The 27,803-nt window shown below is 41.7% G+C and overlaps 1 protein-coding gene across 1 annotated transcript; it reads left to right on the forward strand.

The window, feature by feature from the left end:
• The first annotated feature begins 366 nt into the window (after positions 1-366).
• Positions 367-27,803, forward strand: AKT1 (AKT serine/threonine kinase 1). Its single transcript, XM_009960938.2, has 11 exons — positions 367-478; positions 3,244-3,391; positions 5,174-5,305; positions 5,480-5,545; positions 7,229-7,297; positions 8,015-8,140; positions 9,482-9,610; positions 13,794-14,008; positions 22,053-22,140; positions 26,907-27,009; positions 27,724-27,803. Exons 1-11 carry the CDS (start codon positions 378-380, stop codon positions 27,801-27,803), a joined length of 1,257 nt encoding a protein of 418 aa, XP_009959240.1. The 5' UTR covers positions 367-377.

Raw genomic sequence — 27,803 nt, forward strand, 5'->3', positions numbered from 1 at the left:
GTGGATGTAATTGCTGCATTATCAGCTGACTTTGTCCGTGTGCTCTGTTCTGGATGACCTTTGGAGTGTAGGACCTGAGTCTGAACGGCTTCTGTGTCATCACATCAGATTTCTACTTACCTCCGTGGGCAGACCAAATGTGGAGCCTTTCTAAGCAGAATTTGATTTCGGTGCTGCTTAGATGACTATCTCCCAAGCTATTTATTGGTTTCATCAACACAGTAAATTGTCTCGAGTCTCCTAAAGAAGTACTTACAGAGATTTCTATGGTTGATTAATTGCAACAGTTTGCTAGATAAGAATAAAGACAAATGATTATTTAAACCTGCTTATGTACCATGACTCTTTCTTCCTTGATTGTGGTAGAGTGCCAGCTGATGAAGACAGAACGACCTAAACCAAACACATTTATCATTAGATGCCTCCAGTGGACCACAGTAATTGAAAGAACATTTCATGTGGAGACTCCAGAGGAGCGGTATGTTTCATTCATATTTAATACATAAACTACTTGCAAAAGCAGATGCAAGTGTTCAGCTTTAATAGCAAGTCCTTTGCTGAAGCTCTTATTTATCAGATGATGTACGTCTAGACTGAAAAGTGACAAGTAATTTTTGAGTGCCTCAGTTTTAGTGCAAGTTCCAGTATAACAGGTTCCTTAAAGGGGGTTTCAGAGAGTGGATTTTGAGTAGTACTTGTAAATGAAGTGTTGCTAGGTTGGGTATCCAAAACGGACAGGTGCAGGTGTGTACCAGCACACGGGTAGTTACGTCCAGAAACTTAAGGTTCATTTCTCACTGGACATGTGATATGAGAAATAAAGAGTTTCTGACCTGGGAGTTTCTGGAAGGATGAGCACAAGTGAAACAGAGATTCAGGCAAAGTTGAGTTGTATCAAAATACTGACCTTTTAAAGTCTTTTTGGACACCTTGTTTTTAAAGGGAAAAAGTTAGTTGTATCATTGCTGATTGCTAATGTTTTGTGCAAATTAGATAATAAAAGTGATAGTTATCTGCTGCAGGTGCAGATTTCTGTTTCAGCTGTTAGGAAGCAAAGCTAAGAGCGTACATCCTGTGCTCTCACCGTTGGAGAATTGATCCCTTACCTCCTGAGAGAACAGTTTTCCAGCACAACTATTCTACAACTGCAGAGTATTTAAATATTTACTTGCTCTTCAGGAATTGAACTTAAATTATTCCAGCACCATTGCCCTAGGGGAAGGGTATTTTAAAACCCTTGTCCTCCCTAGGTATGATACTGGCATGTGTTTATTTTTAAGATCACCAAATTCTACCTAATATTCTTTGCTTTTTTGTTTCGTAGCCATTACACGCACTGATTTAAAGAAGGTTCTTGTTTGTTGCTTTTGATTCTATTATAATGATGAGAAGAAGGTGAAATCAAATTAAAAGCAAAGAAAAAGAAACTGGTCCTTGTTTCTTTTAGTAGTTTGTGGTCAGTGACCCCAAAAGAGTGAATAACAGTTTCCACTTGGGGGAAGATTGTGTTTCAGTCTTGTTTTGTTACCTCCTAGCCAATTAAGTCAGCTTTGTGACACTTCAGCTCAGAGTGTTAGTCACCTCTGTTATGTACGCTTGAGACATAAAAGCTGAGGGTGAAATTCTGGTCTCCCAGAAATCAAAGATACTCACTTCAGGAGGGCCAAGATCTCAACCAAGTCAGTAATAAATCTTAGAAGAGGTATGAAGGTAGATAGGCCTTTAGCTTTCTCTGTGCCTTTAAAACCGACATTTGTTTTTGAGAGAGATGGAGAGATAAAAATACAGAAGAAAACGTTCTTTTTGTAATTGTTCTGAATATGAAAAATGACTAGTAAATAAAGGAATGTGTGATGGTGAATGAAGTAGTCTGTGCTGGGAGTATAGGGAGAATGTTCAGAATGTTTAGCATACCTTGCTGCCCCAGACAGGGCTGGATAGTGCGCGCTCAGACAACATCCGAAATAAAAAATGCACAGGGCGGGAAAGACTTTATGTGTAATTGGTGCAGTTTTTATTACAATCTTACATTGGGTACTTTTTCCCATGGACTTCTCCTTCCTCTGGAGAATGATCTTCTTCTATCCATCACAAACTGAAAAGCATGTGTTCAGATATGATTTTTTTTTTTTTTTTTTTAAATAACTTCATAGAACCAATGGAAAATTTGACATCAATTAGGTCGGCATGGCTTCACTGCAGACTGTGCATAGAGCTGTTCAGCATTGGCTACTTCTGTTCCTGCTGTAGTAGCAAAGTTTTTTACCTTGGGTGTCCTTGGGAGAAAAATACCAACTAAACCACTATGTCCTGTTCCCTACAGATACAAAAGACAGTAAAACATGGTAAATTCAGGTAGTCCACTGAACGTGTCTTCAGCCCCTGCACACCTTAAAGCCTATCCCAAAACCCTGTAAGCCCTTACGAGTTCTGTGCTCTATGTTCAATAAATTTGCAGTGAAATGAAGTGAAGGCCAAGAACTTTCACTTCAGTAGTTTCCAAAGGTGTGAAATTTCCCAAAGGACACTGGAGTGGAAGCGGTCTCTGTGGGAGTCAAAGGGGTCAATATTAGAGCACCCATTGCTGAAACAGCTGAGGAAACTTTATTGTAACCAAGACCTGTGCCTAAGATAAAATGTCACTGGTTTTGCTGGTGTTCTGCTAAAATATACACAGGAATTGCTGTACTTCTGTCATCGTTTTTACAAGAGGAATAACCTAAGTATCCTTTAATACCTTCTCCTAGAACACCCCTTGCCATTAAAATTCAGGGTATGCGTGCAAAGAAGTGACGTGGTGCCCCCAGCAGTTGGGTGTATGTGTTTCAGTGCACCATAGGAATGGAGAAGCTGTGTTTAATTGCTTTGTGCTGCATGGGAGCCTTTTGCTTTTTTGGTTTTGGCAAGTCTGGTTTTGTTATGTAAATCCCTGTATCACCAGGTCATATCTTGAGCTGCTGACTGAATGCCTATTAGAAATTCTGTTGTCTGAAAAGCCTTATATTGTATCCAGCCTGGGAGGACTTCAGTTGTCTCATTATTCTAGTACAATTAATAAGGATAAACGTTAAAAGTGCTCTTAAAAATGCGTTTTTACAGTGCTTGAAAATGAACGTAATTCATTGTATGTTGCATTGATTCATCAGAGGGGATTAGTTGCTCTGTATTCCTTGGTGACCCTTGCCATGGCAGACTGTAATCGAAAGTCACAAGTAACAAATGCCTTTGCTTATATTTTGCCAGGGAAGAATGGACAAAAGCCATCCAAACAGTAGCAGACAGCCTCAAGAAACAAGAGGAAGAGATGATGGATTTTAGATCTGGCTCTCCCAGTGATAATTCAGGCGCGGAAGAAATGGAAGTTTCTATGACAAAGCCAAAACACAAAGTGGTAAGTGAGCATAGCAGGAATAACAATATCTTTTAGGTCTTCTCAAATGTAGAGAAAAAATAGCCATCAAGACACATCTGTTCCTCTAACAATTAGACAGTTGGTTGTAGATGCAGCTTCTGGAGGAAACAATTGTCTGAGCTGAGCAGGTACCAGGCAAAGCCTGTGTGGGTCCACTGGAGTTCTGGGTTCAGATGGCTTTCAAGGCCAGCTCAGGTCTGGATTTGTTTTGCCTATTTTCCTGTGGTACAGAGGCTGAAATCATAGCTCCTGCTAGACTGTGTGACTGTGTAAACTCTTTGCAGGCTGGTGCAAAGATATTCCAGTGGTTTCGCAGGACTTAGGGTGGGTCCAGTGCATTTAATTGCTCCGGATTAAAGGTTTAGGCTGACTTCCAGACAGCAGCTGTAGTGTCTGTCCATACATAGTGTTCCTAGAGCTTGGGCTTTTGCATCAGGCGCAGCATTGCCTGAATGCACAGGGCCAGCTCAGCTGTGGCCTTCCATGAAAGGAGTATGTGCCAGAGGAGATCTTTGCCCTGTGGAGCCCTTTTAGGTCTTCAGCCTCCCTTCACTTCTTTCTACCCGCTCGTGGTCTCCTGTTTGGGTTTCTGTTTTCCAAAGCATTCCCACCTGCTCTTGTAAGAAAGAATTGATAGAACCTTCTCCCATGTGAATGCTCTGTCTGTGCATGGGACCAAGGCACTTCTTTGCGTCCTTACCTCACCATTGTGATCTCCGCTTACTTTCATAATTTTGTTTCTGTTTTGGGAAAACCAGTGAAGTTTTTAAAGGAAAAAGACAGGCATCCACCAGTGTCATCACTAAGGATGTGTGGCAGCCTTGTGTCACGTGAGTGATTTTGGAGTGATGTGGGTGACTACTGGCATGTCACCCTGGGCTGTAGCTGCCATTGGGCATCTGTGTCCGTGACTGAAGAGATACAGCTCTTCATAGAAATGCAAGAGCCACCTCGTTGGTCAAATATACACGTTCTTCTGAAACAGTGACTGTCTCTCTTTGGACATGTTAGTGAGGATAACCAAAATTATTATTAGGGTCCTGACATCAACTATATTGAACAATTAGCAGAAAGTCTCAGACAGCTCTAGGGAAGAATATGGAGGAAGTTTGCTGTTGGGAGCATCTTAAAATCTTTCCCCACCGAGGCTGCAGTAGCTGTGTAAGTCTTACTGTTGCCATGTTGGCAGTAGTCGTCAATATGTACAGAGACTGTCCTCAGCCTGCAACGAATTCTGAGTTTCCCCAACATTTTTTGTAATGGTGAAACAAATAAGAGTGAATGGCTAATCTGTGTGGCAGCCGTTTTGTGTGTGGGTTTTGGTGCTGTTCAATGAAGCACCAGAAAGCTGGTCCCCTAGGGAGGTGGGAACATCAAGGAAAAGGTATGGGTTTAATCGCTAGAATTAGAGCAACATGTGCCTCTTAGTGAATGTCTGCACTGACAAAGTGATCGAAATATCTATGGATTAATAATAATATGGTGAGTGGTATTTGCACAGTTGAGCGTTGAGTCATGTGGAAGTGTTCTGTTAATTGAAAGCTTATGGTTTTCCCTAAATAGTTTGATTGCTTATCTTCAGGGTTGCACTGGTATTCATTTTCATGGAAGAATCATTTCTGCTCGTGAATTCTACTAAGTAGAAGGATTAAAACCAGCACATATGCAATGTATTATCACGTGAATGAGAAATTCTAATCTGAGAATGATGTACTTGTTAGTTCACGTAATTCAGTTCTTGTTTATCTGTATCATTAACAGACCATGAATGAGTTTGAATACCTTAAACTACTGGGAAAAGGCACTTTTGGAAAGGTCATTTTAGTTAAAGAAAAAGCAACTGGACGCTATTATGCTATGAAAATTCTGAAGAAGGAAGTTATTGTAGCAAAGGTGAGTAGACGGGGAAACTTGGGAACGTGGCTTACCCTTGATACAGCCTTCAGGAAAGTCATACCAAGGATTCTCTGAGTACTTGTAAATAATTGCTCCGTGTTTGAAATGTGTTTGAAATGGACCCGTGATCTGGGGAATCATTTTGCTGATTTCCTTCTGCTTGTGTTTCAGGATGAAGTAGCGCACACGCTGACAGAAAACCGTGTTTTACAGAACTCACGGCATCCATTCTTAACAGTAAGCATTTCTCCCTCTGCTGAGTGTAACTTGACATCATGATAGCCAAGACTTTCCTTATTTTTTTGTTATTTATGTAATACATCGGAGATGTGTGTTTTCAGAGCGGCTGTGTATTTTTGTGCCCTTCCATTTTTGGGAAGCACAAATTAAAATGCTTTTTTAAGTCTTCTGATTCTTGCAGAGCAGGTCCTTAGTACCTCTTGAAGACAGTGTTTCAGGGTGTGGTTCGACTTTATGGCTCACCCATTTAATGGCTTGCTATCTCTGACACAAGAGTCTGCTTTCTTTGTCCTCCAAATGCTTGGTCTCCTCTTCATAGCAGAGATCAGGGTGACCCTGATCTTGTGACAGACAAGTTCAGGAAGATATAGTGGGGGAAAAACTCTTTAATTTTGCCTTACTTTGTTGTTTATTTAAGCTCCCAGAAGTAGTTCACTATGGAATCAGAGCACTGGTAATGCCAGCCAAAGGATAGGGGTGGGAGTATGTGGGATGGGGCAGTAAAGAGCAGGACTGTGCTTTATCCACTGCTTTCCTTTTGGATTGACTTAGCTCTGAAATCAAACTGTACTCTCAGTTTAGACCTCCAATGCCAGCAGTCTCTCTGAGTTGAGTTCAGATACCTAAGCTCCACCTCAAGATCTTGTTTCTAGTATTTATTACAGTTGGCTCTGAATTGTATCCAACTGCTGAAGCCCTCTGAGAGACCTGTCTATGATCCTGGTTGTTGCCTTTGTCCAGGTACAGAAGGGCTTAGCTGGAATTTACACCTTTTAATGTGGCCTCTAGAAGTAAATATTGGCTGTATTGGGTATAATCAGTAAATGTTTGTTGACACGTCTAAAACTTGACCCTCCCTTTCTCTGCAAAAATTTGACTGGTTTAAAAATGCCACCCCTAGTAATGAAGACTATGATATCATATGCGGTATTTTCTTTTTAATGCTTTTGTAAACCCAAATATCCAAAACAAGGACTGTGTTGAGAAGTCAGCTGCGAAACTGGGTTATGACCAAAAAACTTAAGACTGTGGCAAACAAGTTGATGTTACTCTTGCCACAGGAATACACGTGACAGGACTGTACAAAGGCACCTTGTGACGCTCCATCATGCCCTCCCTCCTGTCTGTTTTTGTGAATTGCTTACAAATTGATGTTTGACAGCATTGCTCAATCCTCTGGCAGGCTGTCAACAGGGAGCAGTTGCAGGCAGCAGGGCAGAGAAGGGGGCTGATGTGTGTAAATACGCATGTGTTTCATGTAAGAGGGCTTGTAGCCAGTGCAGTAAAACCTTGTGCTCTGGGGTTTGGTTGTGGCCTCTTGCCTGTGAGATGAAGCTGTGGGAGCTTGTGGCCTGGGGAGGAAAACTCAGGGCCAGCCAGTATCGATGTGTTTTGTATCACTTAATGGGTCAGGACTTTGTTTCACAGTGTTCTAGGCATTACAGATAGCTTCTGCAAGGGATTGTTTTAATGTTTTATTAAATTTATTTAATGAAATAAGTTGGTGGTGGATCAGTCCTCAGCTGCAACAGAGAAGTGTAAGTATTATGTAAGATCCAAGGACAAAAGGTCCACTGAAACAGAAAATTTCATGTCTGTCTATGTTTCTGAAAATCTGTTAATGCTTTTATAACTGTCAGCGTGATTTGTCTTCTAAGTTTTGGTTTAAATCTGTTTCAGGCTTTAAAGTATTCCTTTCAGACACATGATCGCTTGTGTTTTGTTATGGAGTATGCTAATGGAGGGGAGGTAAGGGAAACATAATAATGTTTAATACTTTAGAATTTTCCTGTACTACTCCTACTAATTCTGCTTGACATTCTTTAGCTAAGGTCCATGTTTGCAATTCTAATTAATCCAAGTTGTCCCAGTTAAACAGAGCTGTTTGCAGGTTTAACTAATATTAACACTCTTAATTTTCTTAACTCCATTTTTAGAGAGTAGAGATTTTGCACGTAGGTTCATATTTTACATGACAGCAACATATTGTAATCTGACATTTAGTAATTCAAGAAGGCAAGGTTGCTTTCTAGTTGCTCTTCAGACAACTTTTAACACTTTTTAATGAATATTGTGAGCACATCTTACTTTGGAGTGAGAACTAGAAACAGCAATCTACTATTAGACAGTCAAGAAGAAAAAGTTGGAATATTAACATGTCTCTGATCGTGCATTAAGCTGTGGTTTTAATATTTAATTGTGTTCGATCAAAATGATTTTTTATAGTTTTCTGTACATACAAGAATGTGCAGCACACAAACTGGTTATCAGTGTGCATCTGTGAATATCATTGTCTAATAGTTTAATTTCTGATGCTTTTAAAGACATTTGGGAACACAGCTGGGTGAGGATGAGAAGGGGTTTTCTCTTAGGTAATACTGCATTCCAAGCAGGATGGCCTGCAAAGTATGAGACATAACTCAGAAACATATGCAATCTAAAGGTAACAAATTACTGTTCTTGTAGTTGTTTTTCCATCTGTCAAGAGAGCGTGTCTTTTCTGAAGACCGGGCTCGGTTTTATGGAGCTGAGATTGTTTCAGCACTGGATTACCTGCATTCAGAGAAGAATGTGGTTTATAGAGATTTGAAGGTACGTAGAAAAATAATTTCATAGGCTTTTTGGACTTGTTTGTAGTCACAGAAGCAAACGAGCCTGAACTATACAAAAGCCTTTCCTGACTGAACTTCGATGTAACAGTTATTGCAGCTCTTGGACTTGACTTTACAGGATATCTAAACTCTTCTATAGTCCAAGAGGTTGTATAATGTGTTTATCAGGATGCTGGCAGCATTTCAGAGAATATGAAGGGGTACTGAGCTATTTGGGGTACTGAGCTATTTGGAGTGCATTTTCACTTGCCTGCATATGTTCTAAGGGGAACCTTGCTGGCTTTTCTGCATGGTGGAACATAACCCCAGACTCTTCGTCCCAGATCTTATCAGGTAGATGCAAATTCCTACTGTGTGGATGTTGCACTTCCTTGCAATGTGCTGTGCAGCACTATCTTCGTAGTACCTGCTTGCAGTTAAAAAATTGGATAAGCTTTGAGTTGCTTATTTGTTTGGTGAGCACAGAAGCGGAAAAAAAACCTCAACAAAACAAGAAATCTCAGGGCAAACAAACTTGGGAAATCCTTGAGGAAAATGCAACAACAGTGTGGTGGGTTTTTTCTTTTCTTTCCCCCCTCCCCGAGAAGTGTTTTCAGGAAGGGATGAGGAGATACTGGTAGTTCATTTAGGAGCAGTCTAAAATGAAGCGTGAAGTGTAATGTTTTCAGGCTACGTCAAAGTCATTTTGGGATTCCTGCTGGGATTTTGTCTCCCATAGCACACTTTCAAAGGAATCATGGTGATTTATTTCATACACAGCGGAAATTCGGTCCTGAAATCCGGATGGCTTTCTCAAAAATTAGTGGTGCAGGCTAGGATGAATACCACGTGCTGAGTAAATGTATAAAGTGATTCTCATGTAAAGGGTCTCTCTGGAAGTGGTTCCTTAGCCTTGCATTTGGTTTTCATTTCATTTGTTATCTATTACTGGTGCAGAGTATTTCATAAAATCGCTTAAGAGTAAAAGCAGGGATGAAGTTGTGTGAGGAGGAATTCTTAATATATTTTTAAAAGAACTGATGTTCTGTTGGTGATAATATTGTAGAAGCATAAATGCAGTGTCTACGTTCTGCATTCTTTCTGTATATATGAACAGTTACACAAAGACTGCAAATTAGTTACCTAATGTTCCCTAAAGTACTAAGGAAAGTGATATAAATGTATATTTACATCATGCATGCTTTGGCAGCTACTATGGTTTCTCACCCCAGTGAGAACGAGGTTGAAAACTGATCTGCAGAAATTCATGTCTTTCATTGACTTACTGAGAAGCGGTGTATGTTATATCTAATAATGTCTTTCGTTTGAATTTTCTCCTCAGTTGGAAAATCTTATGCTGGATAAAGATGGACACATAAAAATAACAGACTTTGGACTATGTAAAGAAGGCATCAAGGATGGAGCAACAATGAAGACTTTCTGTGGCACTCCAGAATATCTTGCACCAGAGGTATGTTTATGTTGGCTATTGTACTAAATTATCATCTTAAATGCCATCTGTGATAACAGTGGTGATACAGAATAGTTCCTGTGCCATAATGTGTTCATACAGTAACTGCTGTTATATAACAGCAAGTACTGAGAGTCTTTTATTCATCATGTTCTGGGACCTATCTTTAGCATAACGATATGTGATAATTTTGGGGCAGGGTAGTATCTTCCTTCCACTTTAGGGAATATTTACATTTTACTGGAACAGTGCTTGCTTCTTGTGTCAGAACTTAAAAAACCCCACCTTTTAAATCCCTTCAAATACTACGTGATGGATTGGTGACTGTTTTGCAGTTTGTTTGCTGTGTGTTAGCCTTCTTGAAAGCACTCAACAGGACTTCACTTAAGAAGTAAAAGTATTGTCCAGTTTTTTTATTCTTTGAAGACAGTATAAGGCAACATGTCTTCAGAAACAGGACAGACCAAGCTTTTTCTGCAGTATTTAGCACGGTGTGCATTAAAAGTGCTGACTGTTTTGTGACTGTAAGAGCACGAGAAGTTTCTCAATGTTAATTTGAACTTTTCAGTTTCAGAGGAAATAGATCCAAGCAGGGGATCTCAGTCCCCAAACTTGTGTGTTTTGGTGATTTTTTTTTTTTTGACTTTTTTTTTTAAGTGTAAAACTCGAATGTGTGCTTGCAGCTTTCATCCTGGAAATGCTCCTTCTGAGAGTTGTGCAACACAGGTGGTGTTATAGCTGTGAGTTAGTGACAGGCAGATCACACAAGTGAAATTGTGTGATAGAGGATATATGTATACATGGCATTTTGCAAGCAGACACTAGTTTTCTCTGCCCACGCTCCGAGCCGTCTGGAAGCAGACTCCCTGTATTAGTAGGGCACCGAGCCGGAGCTAACATTGCCTTTCAGTGGGTGCTTTGCTCCCCATGGCGTTAAGACTTCCAGGCAGCTTGGAGCACAGGCAGAAGCAAGTTTTGGGCTGCTGGCAGATTACATATTGTTGGCACAGCCAGGGGTAGCCTTCTCCCCGAGATGGGAGACTTGGGCATTGCAAACCTTTCTGGAGTTGAAGTATGCAGGAGTACGAAGTGTGGACGAGGAATATTCCTACTGAGAGCTGATGTCTTTGCTGATCAGCGCTTTTGGGCTCTCTGCTTGCGTAGCAGTGGCAGCGTGCTCTTGGGTTTTGTTTGTTTGGGGGGTTTTAAATTTTATTTTAACTCCCAGCTGCTTTCAAGGGCCTCCAGTCTCTTCGTAATAATGAAGAATGCGGGCACCTGTCAAAGTGGCTTGCAGCAAGGAGGTGAAGTCAGTCTCACGGTAGCTGCCAGCTCTCCATGGATCGCCAGAAGCCTTCAATGAATCTAAATTGGGTTCTATGCACCATGATTTGAGATCTACTGATGCAGGGAGTAATTAGCAGCACGACAGAGTGTTTATTATTCATAAACATGGCTTTTATTTTAGCTTCCCTCTTAAAATCAATTGCTGAACTTCAGTTTCTCATCAAGGATTTTATGAGGAGACTAAAAATATTTATTGTTTTGGTTTTGTTTCACTCCCAACTTGGAATGCGGGGATTATGTTGTTCTTTCTGTTATATTATTTGCTATTATTTTTCTTTTTAATATTTATGATGAGTTGGCTCATCCAAAACCCTGAAGGACAAATCCTTTTGATTAACCCAGCTCTCTCCCTTACTTGCAAATCCCATGTGTGAGTTAGAGTGTTAAATTCTGAAGGCTTTTGTCATCTGGTCGGTAACATGCAAAAAATCTGGAAATCGTGCACGAGCGATATTCCATGCGTTTAAGGTCATACATCCTTAAAAGCAGGGGTCTCAATCTTCTTGTCTGCATTTGTAACTTGAGTTCAGCATCGCAGCGTGTTTGTACAGTTGTTGCATCGTTGTTTTTAGGTTCATACTGGAATCTCGTGCATGGGTGACAGTGACTGAACCATGTCAACTTTGATGTGTCAGATGCATTGATGACTGTGATGTTTACAGCTGTTCTGCCCTCTCTTTCAAATTCCATCTCACAGCAGTCTAGAGCTGTTCGTTAGGAAATGATGATCCTTTAATTTAAGTGAAATGACCTTGTTACTTTACCGCTCCCCAGCTATCCTGCGTGTTGCAATACATCATGGATGAATGCAATACCTTTTTGTTATGGTGTGTTTTTCTTACTAACACCATTACTCTGTTTTGTGCAATCACTAATAGAAGTGTATGCTCATTGTGATAAAGAACTTTGAAGAAATAAGCATTTTGTATTCTGTTTAGGATTAATGGAGGTGAAGGAAAGAGTTGTAGATTATAATACAGAGTATTAATATGCTTACTAGAGAGACACTTGAATTATTTGCTGCATTTTGGGAGAACCTGTAGCATTTATTACATACACAACAAAAGCCTTTGTGGTTTTCCTTTTCTTTCAATCTCTCCTATTGCATCTCTTGCAGCAGTTTAAAAGATAAAAATTGGATGCCCCATGACGGTTTTATTTTAGGTAACCCAAGTGTAGGGGAGTGCGAACAGGAAGCGCTTGTTGAACGGGGTGACTCAGAGAGCGGTAACTGCATTGTCACACAATATCTCCTGTGAGCTGAAGGGCCACGATGCCTCGGGAAGGACGAGGCTGGCTCCTGGAATCCTGTCCGGCCGGCAGCTGTGTCGGCCGTGTACATGTACGGGGCAGCTGCACAGCCAGCTGTCGTTTGGTGTGAATCATACGGCAGGGGATGCTGTAAATAGACCAACGTGGGGTAATCTAATACCTGGCAGCCTTTTGATTTTTACTGCAGGCCCTTTCCTTCGTTCAGATAATTAAGGGGAATAATTAGTGAACAAAGAGAGGCAGAGTGCAAACAGTTGTTATGTGGAGTGTCTCGATGCTTCTTTTTTGTGTGCAAAACCTTTATCAAGGTTTGTAAGAGGTTCAGATTCTGCTTTTGTTAAACTTGCATTGACTTCATTTGGCTCTTTCACCCTTTTGAGTGTAAAGTATTCTGAATTGTAGCAGTGCAAAGCTCACAGACACCATGCAACAAGAAAACACCGTGGTTGTGCGGTCATGGTTTGTACTCTTAGCAAGAGTAAGCAGTTCAGTGCACACCCATGAAAAGAGTAAAGATGACAACTAAAACCTGAGGACAGTCTGGAACATGAGACTGTTGGCGTCAGCTACAGACAACTGCTTAGGAGACACAAAGTCTAGAGAAGTCCTCGTAACATCCACTCCACAAGCCACAAAACACTCCCCGCTCCCTTCAGCAGCTACAGTGCAGAAGATCAGAAATGTGCGATGACAGGGCTTCTCCAGAGCAAGCAGGAGAGATGAAGGGTGCTGCTGGGGTCCTGAGTCCCTGCACCAGCCAGGGCTTTAGGTAGAGGTGCCCAGAGGAAGGGAAAAATGAACTGTGCTAGACTCCTCCCGCTGTGAGACCTGGCAGAAGTCCACCCCAGTGACAATTCCTAAGTTTGCAGCCCTCTAAGCAGGACTGTTAGAGCTAGTAAGCAAGTGCTTTTGGAGAGGGGCAGAGGGGAGGAGGAGAAACATTTCCAGATAGTTTGGCTGCCATTTACAGCTTTACAGCTGGTCAAATGCTAGGAGTGGTGTTCTGGCTCTTAGTGTTGAATGTAGATTAGTCGTTTAGTATTTGTGGGTGGTCTTCCAGGATGTGCAGAGCCACCCTTTGGGGGGTGCAGGTTGATGATGGGGATGTTTAGCTGTTGCTTGTGAAGTAGCAAGTTGATGGTCTTTTCTCCCTGTACTGGTTCTTGGTGGTTTGGGGGTTTTCTAAATAATTGTATCCCATTTGGAACAGTTTGTGATGAGTAAGTGGGAATGTAACAGCTGGCTCTGTAATGTGAGAACAGTTCTCAGCCTTTGGACTTTGAAAGGTTGTGCTTATCATGACCATAATGTGAGAGAGGTGGGAGGAAGAAGAGAAGGAAGCTGCTGTAACGTACCCGCTGCCTCCTTTTCCCCCTTCTGCTCACCTAGCATGGTGAATGTGGATGCCAGCTCTTTTCAAAAGGATCTTCGGCAGATACTCTGCTGGTAGATTTGTCTGTAACGTGAAAAGATGAACTTGCTGGGGTAAATTTTGCCTCTCAAGCTCTGTGTTCATGCCTGGTTTGGGAATGTCTTCTAAAGCCTTTTTCTTACATTTCTGCAGGTGCTGGAAGATAATGACTATGGTCGTGCAGTGGACTGGTGGGGTTTAGGAGTTGTGATGTATGAAATGATGTGTGGCCGGCTGCCTTTCTACAATCAGGACCACGAAAAGCTCTTTGAACTCATCCTTATGGAAGAGATTAGATTTCCACGCACTTTGTCACCTGAAGCAAAATCTCTCTTGTCAGGCTTGCTCAAGAAAGATCCTAAGCAAAGGTGAGACTGTTGCTTAATAGTTGCACTCGTGCCCTCAGGAATACAAGAGAGAAAAAAAAAAAAAAAAAAGGAAAAAAAAATCTGTTAAAGGCTTCACAAAGAAGTTAATAATTGTGCTATGCAGAGGCATGTCTATGAAAAGGAACAATCTTCAAGACAGGTGACTTGAAAGTGACTGTTTCTATGCTGCTGTATGAAATACCCATATCGCCATCATTGAAAAACAACTGAAGATGGTACTGCACAAAGGGCTATTGCATGCCCACCTGCCAGCCATTTTCCTTCATTTAAAGTTGAGGAAGGTATTTCAGACAAAATTGTAGTTTTGATTCTAATCCATTCAAAATGATCATCCACCGAGATGCAGCAAAGTTGACTTACTCATTTTCATTTTAACTTTTGATGTGAGTTGACACTGCAAATAGTGATAGGAAGCAGCTTTGGTGGTCAGAAGGTTGAGCTTCAGAATATGGTGGCTGCCATTAATGCAAAACTATAGCCTGGGACAAAGCAAGTTAACCCTGCCTTCAGTCATAACGAAAGCGATGGCTGCTGTGGGTTATAGGCTGCTCTGCACTGAGTGCTTTCATCCTCTGTCCCAGTTCAGGCTGCTGTCCATTTTCTGAATTTTTGTTTAAATTTGTGCCAGGGATTTAGCATCCTGCTTTGGACAGTAGGTGGTGGTGTTTGTACCACGTTTGTGGTGGAGTTCATACCATGCTTAATCTACTTTTCCTATTTCCTCCTTTTGTTTTGTTTTGGTTTTTTGCTGTGCTGTGTTATTTAGAAAGTAACCCTTGATTTAAAAACAGAAAAAAAGAAAAAAAACCCAACCAAAAAACCCAGCCATCTTAGTGGCTAACAAACAGAAAATAGAACAAGATCTGAAAAGGATGTTGACCTTCGTACAAAGATAACCATCAGTTTAAAAACAACCCAGACATTTTAAAAACAAATAATATTGTGGCTCTGCCCCTGATCTCCTGTCCTGAACCTTCCACCATGAATGGGCCCCAAATAGGAAGTCTTTCATGTGAGGTGCAAGGAGAGGATTCCAGTTTGCTTTCTGATGTTTGTTTAGTCTGTGTGTATGTGCGTGCACATAGCAGGAAAATGGGTTTCACCAGTACGTGGATACTTGTAGCAAGGATTTTTGTCATCGCTGTAGGCTATTTCCATTGCTATTTTTGATGGAAAATCCTGTTGAGGTGTCTTGTAATGCAAATCCATGATTTGTACTACCAGAGGATTTGACTGAGCAGTGACATGAGGAACCGGGAGCAGTTGCAGTCAGGAACATGGCCAGCCTTGCACAGGGCGGCAGCAGCTGCACACCCCTCCTGAACTCGGCGCCTGCAAGGGGACCTCCAGGAGAAGGTTGTGTAATTGATTAGCAGCCCCCCCAGGCACTGTGCTCTGTGAGCGTGGTTGCAGCCCCTGCCAACAGAATTCCTGTCCAGGAAAGGGCTGGGTTAAATACAGTTGTGACCCTTTTGTAGCTTATTCAGGTGGGGCCTTTCAATCACTGGAAACACAAGCAGCATCTGCTGTAATTTGTTCTTAAAGGAGCATCTCTGATGAACCAAAATGCAATTTGTTTACAAACAAAGAACGCCCACTTGTTTCTAATTACAAGGTTTCCCCAATGCCAATAATTACTCCACAATATGCTCATTTTATACAAATAGCCACTTCTTCACATGTATCTTCTGCAGGCTTGGAACCAACGATGCTCTGATCTGTTGGACAGATGATTTTCATGCTGCTGATAGAAATAACTATAGACTAGACAAGCCTGCACACATGCCCACAGCTTGCTAATTACACTGGTGCTTCCCAAGCTTTTTGGATCACGGGCCATTCTTAAACACTGGTTTCTCACCAATCACCGTTCACACAACTTTAACTGAAGTTGTGATTCTGCAAATCCCGTGCGCTTCGTGGCGTTTTAGGTAGTGTGGAGAACTGAGCTGGAAGCACTCAGGGTAGAAGTCCTCAGTCCTGGCCTTGTAGTTTTATGTTCTTTTTCCTGTGTGGTCTGTGTGCTGGGGTGGGCGCCTGGCATACTTGGTAGTTGACTTAGTTGAATTCAGGGAGCCATATTGAAGAAAAATAGTCAGATAGCTATGAAAATAGATTCAGTGAAAAATTGAATAGTGTGCGATAGTCTCTTGATATTAGCCCGATGCTGCTGCTTTGGGGAACCACTGTGTAATTCAACAGAAATCCTCTCTTCCACAAAGCCCAGTGGTGGACAGAAGTTGATGTCATTGCAATATTTTCTGTGGCAGAAAACATCAGAATTGGCAGCGTTTAGTGACTGCTGATGAGCTTCAGAGTGGGACAGCGGGACAGCCAAACCATGAGAAGAATGAAGCTGGGAGGTGTTGTTCCTTCCCATAAAACCCTCAACAACAAAAAAGGTTGATACAATGAAGCTCAGTGATGAGGATATTTTAAGTTAAATATCAAGGAGCTAGGGAATTGTTACCTGTGTCAGTGAATTAAATCTTTAAAATTGCCAGTTGTACCTGAGCAGGATGTATAGGAGCAGTCTTAGTGCTCTGCGTTCAGTAACACCAGTTCAGTCTCAAACTCACAGGCATATGGGGGAAATGTGAAGAACAATAAATTGCATTCTGCTTTTAATCATGGCTGTTTTCTAAATTGGGTCATGTAAAATCCATTTTGTAAGAGAAAAGGAATTTTGAAGTTTCTTTTGGGATTGATATAAGTTTATTAATCTTGTAATGTGAGCCCTAATTTTCCTAAGAAGGAAAAAATCTATTCTGTAAATATTTCCTTTTAATGTGACCCAAAATTCTCCTTCGCTGCTTTGTGACATGTATCAAATGGAAGGAGGTAATCAGAGCATTTTTTCGTACATAAACCAGCAAAATTTTTAACTTTTATTATTCTTTCTCTGGCTGTGGAAACTGCAAGCTGTGAAAGCAGGCATGGATCACTCCATGTAAACGGGCTGAGTTGAGACAGGTGGGTGGGTCTGTAATCAGCAGGGTGTCTCGCAAGCTCTGAATCTTGGCAGATTTTAAACTTGAGAGAACTTCAGGATGGTTTACTCTGAATTTTGATTCTGCGTTTTCACTACATGCCTTAGTCCTCCCTGTCATAGGTCAGGGTGGTTCAGCCTCTTTCAGATTGGGTTTGTCACAACTACTTCATCTACTTCTGTCTTCTGTGGAGCTGTTGGACCTTGCCAATCAGGAGGAATGAGAGGAGGAAGATGCAGCATTACACAAACGCCTGTTGAAAGATTTGATGACTTCACAGAGGTGTAGTTGTGGCTTTGGAGCTCTGAAGGTGGTCGCTGGGAACTGGTAATCAGTCCTTGCAGCCACACAGAGATCTGGCACTTCGTTCTTTCTAGTGATGGTGATTATTTCCACGTCCAGGGTGCAGCTTTGGCTGCAGATGCTCAGGAATGTCAGGGTCAAGCAAGCCTTCACCTGCATCAGAATCAAACTCCTTGTGAAAGGAGGCGTTTTGTAGTTAAGGTGTATATCTGTGTCCTCTGTCGTGCTCTGCTATGGGAAGGGTAGATGGCTTGGGCAAACTTGGTTCTCAGGCACAGCTAGGTCTGCAGCCCACGCAGCCGCTGCTGAAGTTGGAAGAGGTAGAAGTGACAGTTATGGGGACTGCAGGGGCCTGGAGGTGGTCCCAGTTAGCTGGTGGCAGGCAGGAGGAGGTAACCTTGAATGCTGGTCCTCTTCCAACTTCAGCAGACTTCATACCTTGTGGGCATCCAGAGTTTTGAAACCACACCTGACAAGTGTCTTATGTTTGCTTTGAAATGTATGTATGTGTTGAGCACAAAAGTGTTTCTGTCTCCAGACAACTCCAGTGTTCTGCAGAGTGCTCATCAAATCTTTGTACATGTTTCAGCAGGTGCTTTGAGGTAGACTGAGATTTAGTATGATAATTACAGTCCAAATTGGTTCAGTCCAAAGCTTTTCAGAATGAGGTTGGACAAACTCAAACAGTTCTTCCATAGGAGGTCTAAATTGAAGCTGAGGAAAACATAAAAGGGAAATTTAAAGGTAATTTTTTCCCAGCTTTCTAGAAATGAGTAGTTTAGAGACTTCCCAAGCCTCAGGGTCCTCAAACATGACTCCTCTGTAGTTACTAATGTTGGGGAATGGGAGCTTTTCCAGTGTTATTGGATCCACTATGTTTGTGTTGCACGCATGTGGTTAATGAAGAAGTGGGGAAATAAAGTGCAGCACAGAGCTGGGTGTTGAATTAGGCTTTCCAAAAGTCTTAATCTCGGAGCAGGAAATCCCCCAAGGACTGTGTGTACAGGGCTTTGGGAAGAACGTGGCCTTTTCTTCCAAATCTGGAGTTGCCAAATTGAGCTGTTCCCAAAGCCATCAAGAGCTTCTCTGTGCTGATAGTGCCAGTCACAGGAGAGCGATGTAGATGCAGTTCCTAAATCCTGTGGCTGTCAGAGGCCTCTGAAGGTAAGGGTCATAGTAAAATAAATTAGTAGTCTTCATCCTGACTGTATCAGAGAAGAAGTGTGCATCTGTGTCCTCTGAGCTGGTGAACACCAATAGCTTTTGCTGAGCTGATCTTCTTGAGCCTGGTGGGTGTATTTGCACTGTTGTAGAAGCAGGTTTTGGGGACAGGGAGGAGTCAGAGAAATCACATGAAGACAGAACGGCAACAGAAGTCATCCCTAAAACGGTGGCCATCTTCTCAGATGAGGATGGTGCACATGCAGATATGTAAACAACAGAAATCTGTCACCTAAACGGCTGACAGTCTCTTCAGATGAGGACTCGCCCACAGTCAGAATCTGTATTGTAGCTCCTAATATGGTGAAGCTCGAGTTTGTGAATGGGGTTATTTGGCAGGGCAGAGTGAAGGTGGTTGCTGCCTGCTTTCCTGCGTTGGAGCCTGGCTGTCCTTCCTGTAGAACCTTTTTAACTGTAAAACTAGAAGCTTTTGCATTTCTTCTTAAAGAGCTGGGAATGGACCTGGGTGCTGAGCACTGTTTGCTTTTTACATGGAAAAGTAGAGAAACAATATTCTTCCTGAGGTCCACTAATTGCAATCTTCTGGCCTGTGATAATAATACTTTCACTGTTGACTGTGTGTTCATACACTATATTTTTTATATATATATTCAAAATTACAGTATATTTTAAAAAATATTTGCATAGGACTTATCTGTGGCATGACAGCAGATTGCCCTTGATTTGTGGAGCACAGACATTTGCCGTTAAATGATTAAAGGAACTTGCAACCAATACACAGTTTCATAAAAACTAAAAATGGTTTCAGGTTAGTATTGATGTTGCACTTCATTAATAAATTTTCTTCTTGGGATTTAGCTGAAATACAAATACAAAGGCTCTCAAATATAGATGGAAGTTAAATGAATAACCAGAATTTTTTGGTAGGTATTTTTTAAGGAGACCAATTTAAACAGAAGTTCAGGTTTTGGGGATTTTATTTACTTGCTTTTTGGCCTCTACACTTTCTCTTTCCTTGTATACTGTAATCTCAGTAGCTTTTTCTTTCTAAGTCCTATTTATACTATTTTTGATTCTGTCTGAATACGTAAATGTACAGAATTTAACATCACGTAAATGTACACAATTTAACATCGTTACACAAGAATCTTTTCAAGACTTCAACTCCTACTATATTTTTCTTCAGTTGTTGCATGTCCTTACAAAAGACAAACCTTCTGCTCTTTCAGTTCTAGTGGTGCTTAACCATGATTTTTGGATGCTGATGTAGTTTTGTTGTCCTCGAGAGGGTCATTTCATAATAATACTGAAAACCAAGGATGTATTTTGGAATAAGTCCATATGAGGTTTCTATTGTTTCCCCATTCACTTTGAATGGATTTGTTTAATAGCATAGATTTGTAAAAGGTAAGTAAAACACCTGGGGTTTTTCTTGGCATTTCCACAAATATGTTTGCCTTCCATGGAACAAAGGCTCGTAGTAGATAACATATTCTCCAAAGTGCTCATACACGGCTGCAGCCAGCCTGCCTTCCTGCATGCTTCTGCAGAACACAGTTCAGGTTCTTCTTAGCCCATAGTCACTCATGAACTTCTGTGCAGAAGTACAATCTGTTGACATCTGTGGATAAAGAGGATCAACTCCACCCTCTTCTTCACTGGCCATCATCATCTGTGCTGGGGAAGCAACAAAGAGCCTGGTAGAGACTTGGCAAAGCCTCTAGACCTGTGGGGAACCAGCCGAGTGATGATTACTCACAGAGTTTGTCTCTGTTCCCAAGCTGCCCTGGAGTTTGTCTCTGTTCCAGGCTGCTCTGCAGCTGCGTAACGTGCTGCCAGGTAGATGGGAAAGCCGTCGTCCAGCTTGGTTTGGCCTGTGAGGCTCTAGGGTGAACTTCAACTTGGTCTTCGAGCTTACCAGGGGAAGGAGAGCGTCACCCAGCACTTTGCTGTTGGAGGACCGTGGATCTGTTCCCCGTTCCATTGCCCGTATCCTGAAGGGACGTGAAGGAGCAAACCCCTCGGGTTGCTGTGCCACTAAATGGAAGAGGGCCAGGAAGCACCCGTGGACTCTGAACTGCCAGGCGCCTCTGCTGCTTGGTGTCTCTGGTACAACTGTGGCCTCTGCCAGCTTGAGTTCTCTGAAGACAGTGCTGGGGCATGGCTGAGAGGGTTGCATGCACCAGGATCCATTCCCAGTCGGCAGGATGGACAAAGGGTCACCGCACCTGACTCCCCTGTGCTAAATGACCGTCCCATGCTGTGCTAATAGCATTGTGCCTTCAGGCTACATCCCAGAGCGCGCAGCGCGGTCTCAGGCTGTAAAAATACCACTTCAATGGGCTTTAGCACAGCCTTTACATTATCTTGGATATTTTGAACCAAAACCCTTTCCTCTGTCCCCAAATAATCATGTATTAGGGCCACAGGGTTACTGCGTGCGGCCTGGAGGAGATTCGGGGCCTACTGCTCTGCAGCATGGGTGGAGCCTGACTGGGCAGCTTGGCTTCAGGTTCAAGGAACACTCTTTGTCCCTTTTTTCTGTAGTGGTCTAGCTCTAACCTTGGTCACATAAAGACATTTTTCCAGGCTCTTAAAAATAGGGATTTTCTCAGTTTGCCAGTGGCACCAAGAATGAGAGAACAGGCAGATACTAGAGGTGAGCCTGGATGAACATGGTGGCACCTCTTGTACTTAAAATCCTGAGCATCTTCTTAACCTTCTTACCTGAAAGTAACTCTCCTGCTGATTACTCAGTATGTGTTCTGTTTTCTCTGTGCATGCCTTTGCTTGCAGATGTGGTTCAGTCTTTCAGAGAACTTTTTAACCTCCACAGCGAAATTTAAGCATCTGTTAGCTCAAGACTGCAGCTAAACTGATTGCATCTATAAGCTGTGTGGACAGTTTTATTTCAGAATAAAAGTGCTTTATCTTGATATACCTTAAGTCAATAAAACACCCTTTGTGCTTTCGTGAAGCTGAGGAGGAGGAGAGATTTGCATACGACATGATATTATCACTGCAGTTGTCAAACGTTTTCTTTAATGAAAATTTAAATCGTGTTGCATAAATCAGTTTGTCTTAAAAATGCTTGCCCCTCTTACACTTCAAAATCAAATTCAGTTTTATTGCTGGCATCACTCTGCTCTAGAAAATTGTAAGGAGTAGTCACTTGTTAATTTAGGGAAGGGAGAAGGGTGTGTGGCTTAGACCTTTTACTTGCAGGATCTGCTGTGGTCCCTAGGACAGCATCTTTCCTGAAGGGCAGGCCTTTTGAATTGTGATGATTTTTTTTTTTTCCTTTGTTTGAGAGACCTTTATTCTAATTATGTTTGTTAGCATGTTTTAAAATCTTTTAGTGGAACTGTGTTGAAACCTAAAATAGACTATCCTGCAGGCCTTGCACAAAAACCAAATATGAAGCAAACACTAGAACTGCTTCCAAATGTATTATATAAACTCAGAATTTCTTCACTACCGTTTAAGAAAAATTGTATGAGAAAAATAACTGTACTCAAACATTTAATTACTTATCTTGCCTCAAACAGGTTAGGTGGCGGTCCTGATGATGCCAAGGAGATTATGCAGCACAAGTTCTTTGCTGGCATTGTTTGGCAAGATGTATACGAGAAAAAGGTACTTATGCAACTAGTCTGTGAAGGTGAATTGTAGCTGTGGATGTACTGAATGTTTCAAATTTTGTTGCCCTCTGTAAGGCACACAAAAGCCCTCTGCAGAAGTTTGCAGTTGTTTTTAACAAGGATAAATTGCTTCATGTTTCTTAAAATACTGTAATTGCATTACTTCTGAACCAAAGCTTTTTTTGCAATGAGAGGAGTGTTTCTCAATGAAATAATTGATTCTGTGACTGAATAAATAAGATGTAACCAAAATTGCTTCCAAATTTAGACACTATAGAGAGCTTTTAAAATGGCTTTTCCTGTGAATTCTTATTGCCATTCCTTGCTATCAACTGATGGATCCCTTGCGAGCCCAGGAGTTATTGTTGGTTCCTGAGCATCTGAAGGAAAACTTCCTAGAAACAGTAGCAAAAGATGGGCTGTTTGTTCCCTTTGCATTTTTCCTGGCTTGAATGATGAAATTAGACTGAATAGGCAAATGCAGAGAAGTGTTGTCTTTTACATCAATCCAAGCCTAATTTTTTTAATTTTTTTTTTTTTTTTGTGACAGCTGATGTGAAGTGTCTGCACTTCGTGGTGTTTCTCATTGTATTTTCTTGAGACCCACTGAGTTTGTAGGCTTTCCCGTGGGAGCTGCTGAAGTCAAAGAGCCTATCCCTTTCTGTATGACTGTGTTTCATCAGTTGTTTGTCCCTCACTGTCCCTTCACAGATAACTTATTCCAAGATGCCCTGCTTCATCCTCTCAGGGCGATCTGCTGTTGTCCTCTCCCATTTGTTTCTCACCAGCCACGTTTTCCATAACACTCATGTGAAATGCGGCCAACTAAAATGTGAGTCTGGTGATTCAAGGCTCCCATCTACTGGTGCCACATGATCTCACTCGGTCCCAGCCTTTCCCAGTTTCCCTCCTTCCCCCTGTAGGCCCTCGTGATACCAGATCTCGTTTGATCTCTAAATACAGTTCAGCTCTCCCTGCAGTTGGTGGGAGCAGGCAAAAAAGTTAGTAGAAACTGGGTTTTAATTCTTCAGATTTTTTTTGGTAAAACTAATACAGTGCTCTTTTGGGAATATTTGTGTTCTTGAAAAAACAGAGCATAACGCCGCTAGTTTCCATACTGTAGTGGGAGGATTGCCCAGTGCCTGTATACAATTACAAAGAGTGCTCTGTTTCCTTTTCTTTCACTTCCTCACAGATTTGTGTGGCTAAAGGGAACTGAAAAATCATAAAGTAAGTTCTTGTGCCTTGAAAGTGTAGAGTTGAGACCTCTGTCCTTTCGAAGCATCCCTTGAGAGAGAGCTGTGTGCGGTCAGGAGAGCAGGAGGGAGTTGTGTGGAGTTTATTCAGTATAATGTAAAAAGGATATCTGAATTACTGTTCTAAGCAGGAGCTTATCCCCATTTTGACCCAGCTGACAAGCTGAATACTTGGAGTTTTTGCCTTTTTTTTTTTTGTAGTTTAAGGTAAAAAGCTGATAACAGGGCTGAAATGTCTTCAGTGAAGTTATTTGCTATTTGATGTTAGTCCTGGTTCCCTGAATGGAGGAGAAATTAAGCTGGAGGCACTTTATGTATCCATAGGACTGAGAAAGCCTTCATAAATTGTCCCGTAGTAGTATTGACTCAGATTGTTGTGGAAACTACCAGGAAATTCCAAATGTTACATATTTTGGAGAAAACAGTGTGCTAATTGAGACTCTTTCTGAAACTTTGGCATATCCAAGGAGGCTAGATTCTGGTTTTGCTCCTGTCCCGTTAGTATGTGCATCTGAAATATCCGTGCTGTGAAAATGAAGAGATTTCAAAAGGCCTGTGAGTAATTGCTGCCTATGTTGTGGGTGGTCCAAAGAGGATCTTGCAGCATTTGCCTGAAGTGCAGTCTCATGGATAAAAGCTGAATTTTGTCCGCTGCCTAGGGGTGTTTATGTGCTAAGCTTGGTTACCCGCTATCTCCAGATAATGGTGAATATGCTTATGAGTATTGGCTTGGGGTAATCGAGAACACTTACTTTGCAATTAAGCTTTTTGGAAACATAGCTTTGCTTTGAATTATAAGGAGTCTTGAATAACTGGGGTTGTCCCAAGAATTTAAAATATTCATTAGACCCTCTTGGAAGAGTGTTGTTGTCTGTCTCTGGTGCAAAGAAAGGTGCAATTTAATTTGCAGTACTTTGCCCACCCACAAGTGAAACACACACAATGAGATTTTAATCACATGTTTTTCTCTGGTCTTTTTTTCTCTAAACCAACATAAGCCTGCGGGTATCATGCTGGTCTGCAGCAGTGGGAGGCTACAGGTGGCACCTCTCTGCCAGTTGAACTGCAGAGCTATCGCAGTGACAGCTTTTCAGTAAAGCAACATATTTGCTTGGTAAAGCCAGCGTTAAGAGCTTTCTGTGGCTTCCCCTCTGTTTCCAGCTTAATGTTCTGAATTTGACAGCTAGGAGGAAAAAAAAAAGTCTTGTGGGTGCATCATAATCTGTCTCAAATTGCTTTTAACAGGTACTAAAATAAAAGGGAAAATGATACAGGCAGCACCAGCCCATTCCATGTGCATTCTGACTTAGGATTGCTGCTCCAAGTCGTTCTGATGTGCATAGTTCAGGTGTCTGCTGCAGTGCCCAAGTCCTAAATCACTCTGTGCTGTGCACAGCAAGCTAGAGCAGAGCAACTGGGAGCGTTGCGAGAGCCAAAACCACCATTAGCTTAAAAGGACAGACAGAACTTCACACAGGCGTGCACCCACAGCGTGTCAAAAACAAACCAAGGTTCACTTTAAGGGGTAGGCAGAAAACTGCTGTAAGGAGCAAGAAAATAGAGTTAAAATGTGAAAGAAAGCATGCTCATCCTCAACGGGGTTTTTACATATGATATGTTGGTATGACTTGAATGAGAATAGTGGTGTTAAAATTATAATGTGAAGCACTCCCTCTTCAGTAGCTTCAGGAGGACTGTGAGGCTCAGTGACCCATGACTTTGGGATATCCTGTTTCCTTTTCCTTTTTGAATTCAGGACATAAAGACCACTTCTAAGGACCTAATTTTTTTTGACAGGAACATTTGCCAGGCTCCTTTAAGCCATCCTTGGGCACGTAGGATCGTTAGTATTTAAAAAAAAAATGGTGATGAATGTATACTCTGATTGTGCTATCTTACAATGAACAGAATTTTTATGTCCCTTAATTTTTAAGGATTGATTTTAAACAGTAAATCTTTCTTTGTATTTGGAAATGCTACCGTATTTGTGTAGATTACATTTCTTAAAGTCTTTACACCAAAAGTGAAGGAGCTTCATTGGCTAGTTGTTTCTAAGACAGGACAACACTTGGTTAGGTACTCTCAAAACAGATCAGAAAGATGATCCTGGTGATAGGGAGCTTGAAGCTAGTGCTTTTCTTATTTACCAGCTTAGCAAGGAAATGATTCTTCAGATCTAAGCTGGACGAAAAGTTGAGGGTGAGGAAGAGTTGTTTTGTGCATCAAGATTTGCTGATGTTTCCCAGGTAGTCATTTCTGTCGGTGTCGTTCTTATTTCTTTAAGAGCAGAAGTGCAAGTCTTGGGGTCACTGCTTAATTCCAGTTGGAGCAGTTTACCATTTGCCTTGATAAACCTTTCCCTGCAGTTTCAGCTTGGAAGCCATATACTTCCTCAATCACGCTCCTAAATTGTTGCCTGGTGTGGCTCTGTGCTATTAAAAGATGTCCATGCTTAACCCCAGGGGTGGGCGAACTGAAGCCCAGCGCCGAGAGCTATTACATGTCCTCTGTGGGAGGGCTGAGAGCAGTATTTACATTCCGTTTCTACCGCATTGTGCAGCGGGGAGGCGAGCGAGGCCTGAATCCCAGCTCCGTTGCCCTCCAAAATTGTACGTCTTCCAACTCTGTGCATCTGTATGCAACCAGCTCTGCCACCCCGCTTCCCAGGCACGCTCCTCCTCCAGCCCCAGTCAAGCAGCTCCGCTCCATCTGGAATTCCTCTTGCCAGAGCTTGCCTAGGTACACATGGATGATTCCTAGCCTTCTGCCCAAGTGAGCGTCAAGAATAAAACCCAAATAGTGCGAGCCGTGGTGTAACAAGAGGGGGATGTTCGCTGCTAATTGTGCTCGGTTTTTTGTGAGCGCTCCAGATTTTCTAAGTTTGGAGTTGATACCGAACTGCTTTTGGGGACTGGGAGTATAAAAGCTTAATGTTGCTGCTGCCTTGTCCTAAATTCTCCCGGGTTGGTCAGACCTACAGCACGGTTGCAGTCAGAGCTGCATGGGAACAGTAGCTCTGTGGCTGAACTTCTTCTGTGAACGTCACAACCCTTGTGGTGATACGCAAGGCTAGCTGATCAGTTTGGTATCATCAAGCATCTTTCTTACTCATTTTCATCCTTCTCAAGCATAAATCTGACTAGATGCAGTTGACGATTTCCATATAATTAGGTGGGGAACAAGTATATACTATTATTTTTAAACATTTGTAAGCATGTTATTTATTACTTGAAGATATGATAGGATTCTAGGTTTTTCTTTGTGTGATTAAATCCTAGAGACAGAATGCCTTAAGAGCCCCAAAAATAGGAAGTGCACACCTACATAAATACTTTTTTACTGTATATGGTTCCTTCTTTATGATCTGCCGTTTTTTAAACTTATTTTGGGAATGTAGGAAAAGACGCTGTAGCTTAGAACTCTGTTCCAAACTTCTGCCTGTTCCCAACAGTACTGCAAGAACCTGTAAATGGACAGTGTTTTGTTTTGTTTTATATTTTCATAGCTTGTACCTCTGTTTAAGCCACAAGTTACATCTGAAACAGATACAAGATACTTTGATGAAGAATTTACAGCACAGATGATAACAATCACTCCTCCTGACCAAGGTAAAGTTTTCCCAAATGTTTCAAACTCTGTTTTCCAGACCAGCAGAAATACTTTGTTGTAACGTTACCTGGTCTCTTTAGACCGTGTGAGAAAGCATCAGGTTAAACTTGCTGGTTTTTCCATTTATGTATTTGACCAAGAAGTTGGTAAATTGATGTGAAACTTTCCACTTGTCTTTCCAGTTTGGGAGAGGAAAAACCTGTTTTAAAAGACAGTGAAATTATTTGTACTGTTGTTTTTTCCAAATCTGTACGTTCCCACTGGAAAATAATTCTGTTCATGAGTTTTGCATGTGCACATCTGCACACACGCTTTGTGTACGCAGGCAGCCAATCGAGTATGGACTAACGCTCATGTTCAATCAAAGTACATTTTATTTTCATGGTAACCGAGCGTGTTTGATGCATTGAAATAGCAATCGCCAGAAATTCAGGACACTGGGTATGGAATTAAGCAACGCAGCTCCGTGCAATTTTAAATGAGCATCGAACAAGCGTTTGCATACAACCATCAGCATCTTCTGTGATGCCCATTTAATGGGGGGAGATTTAAGACTTCCTGTTTCTTTGTCCTTGCAAGTTGCGGAAGAAGAAGGTGACAGTGAAGTTTTCTGAAGTAGCTTTACCGGTCATTATGTTATTGCTTGTTTATTTAAAATCAAAAAGGTAGCAAAGGTTGTCTACTGTTTTGCTTTTTTTTTTTTCGTTTTCCAGATGACAGCATGGATTGTGTAGATAACGAGAGAAGACCTCATTTTCCTCAGTTCTCCTATTCAGCCAGTGGAACCGCTTAA

This window comes from Leptosomus discolor, chromosome 3 (assembly GCF_034619465.1).
Source record: "Leptosomus discolor isolate bLepDis1 chromosome 3, bLepDis1.hap2, whole genome shotgun sequence".
Classification (NCBI taxonomy): domain Eukaryota; kingdom Metazoa; phylum Chordata; class Aves; order Leptosomiformes; family Leptosomidae; genus Leptosomus; species Leptosomus discolor.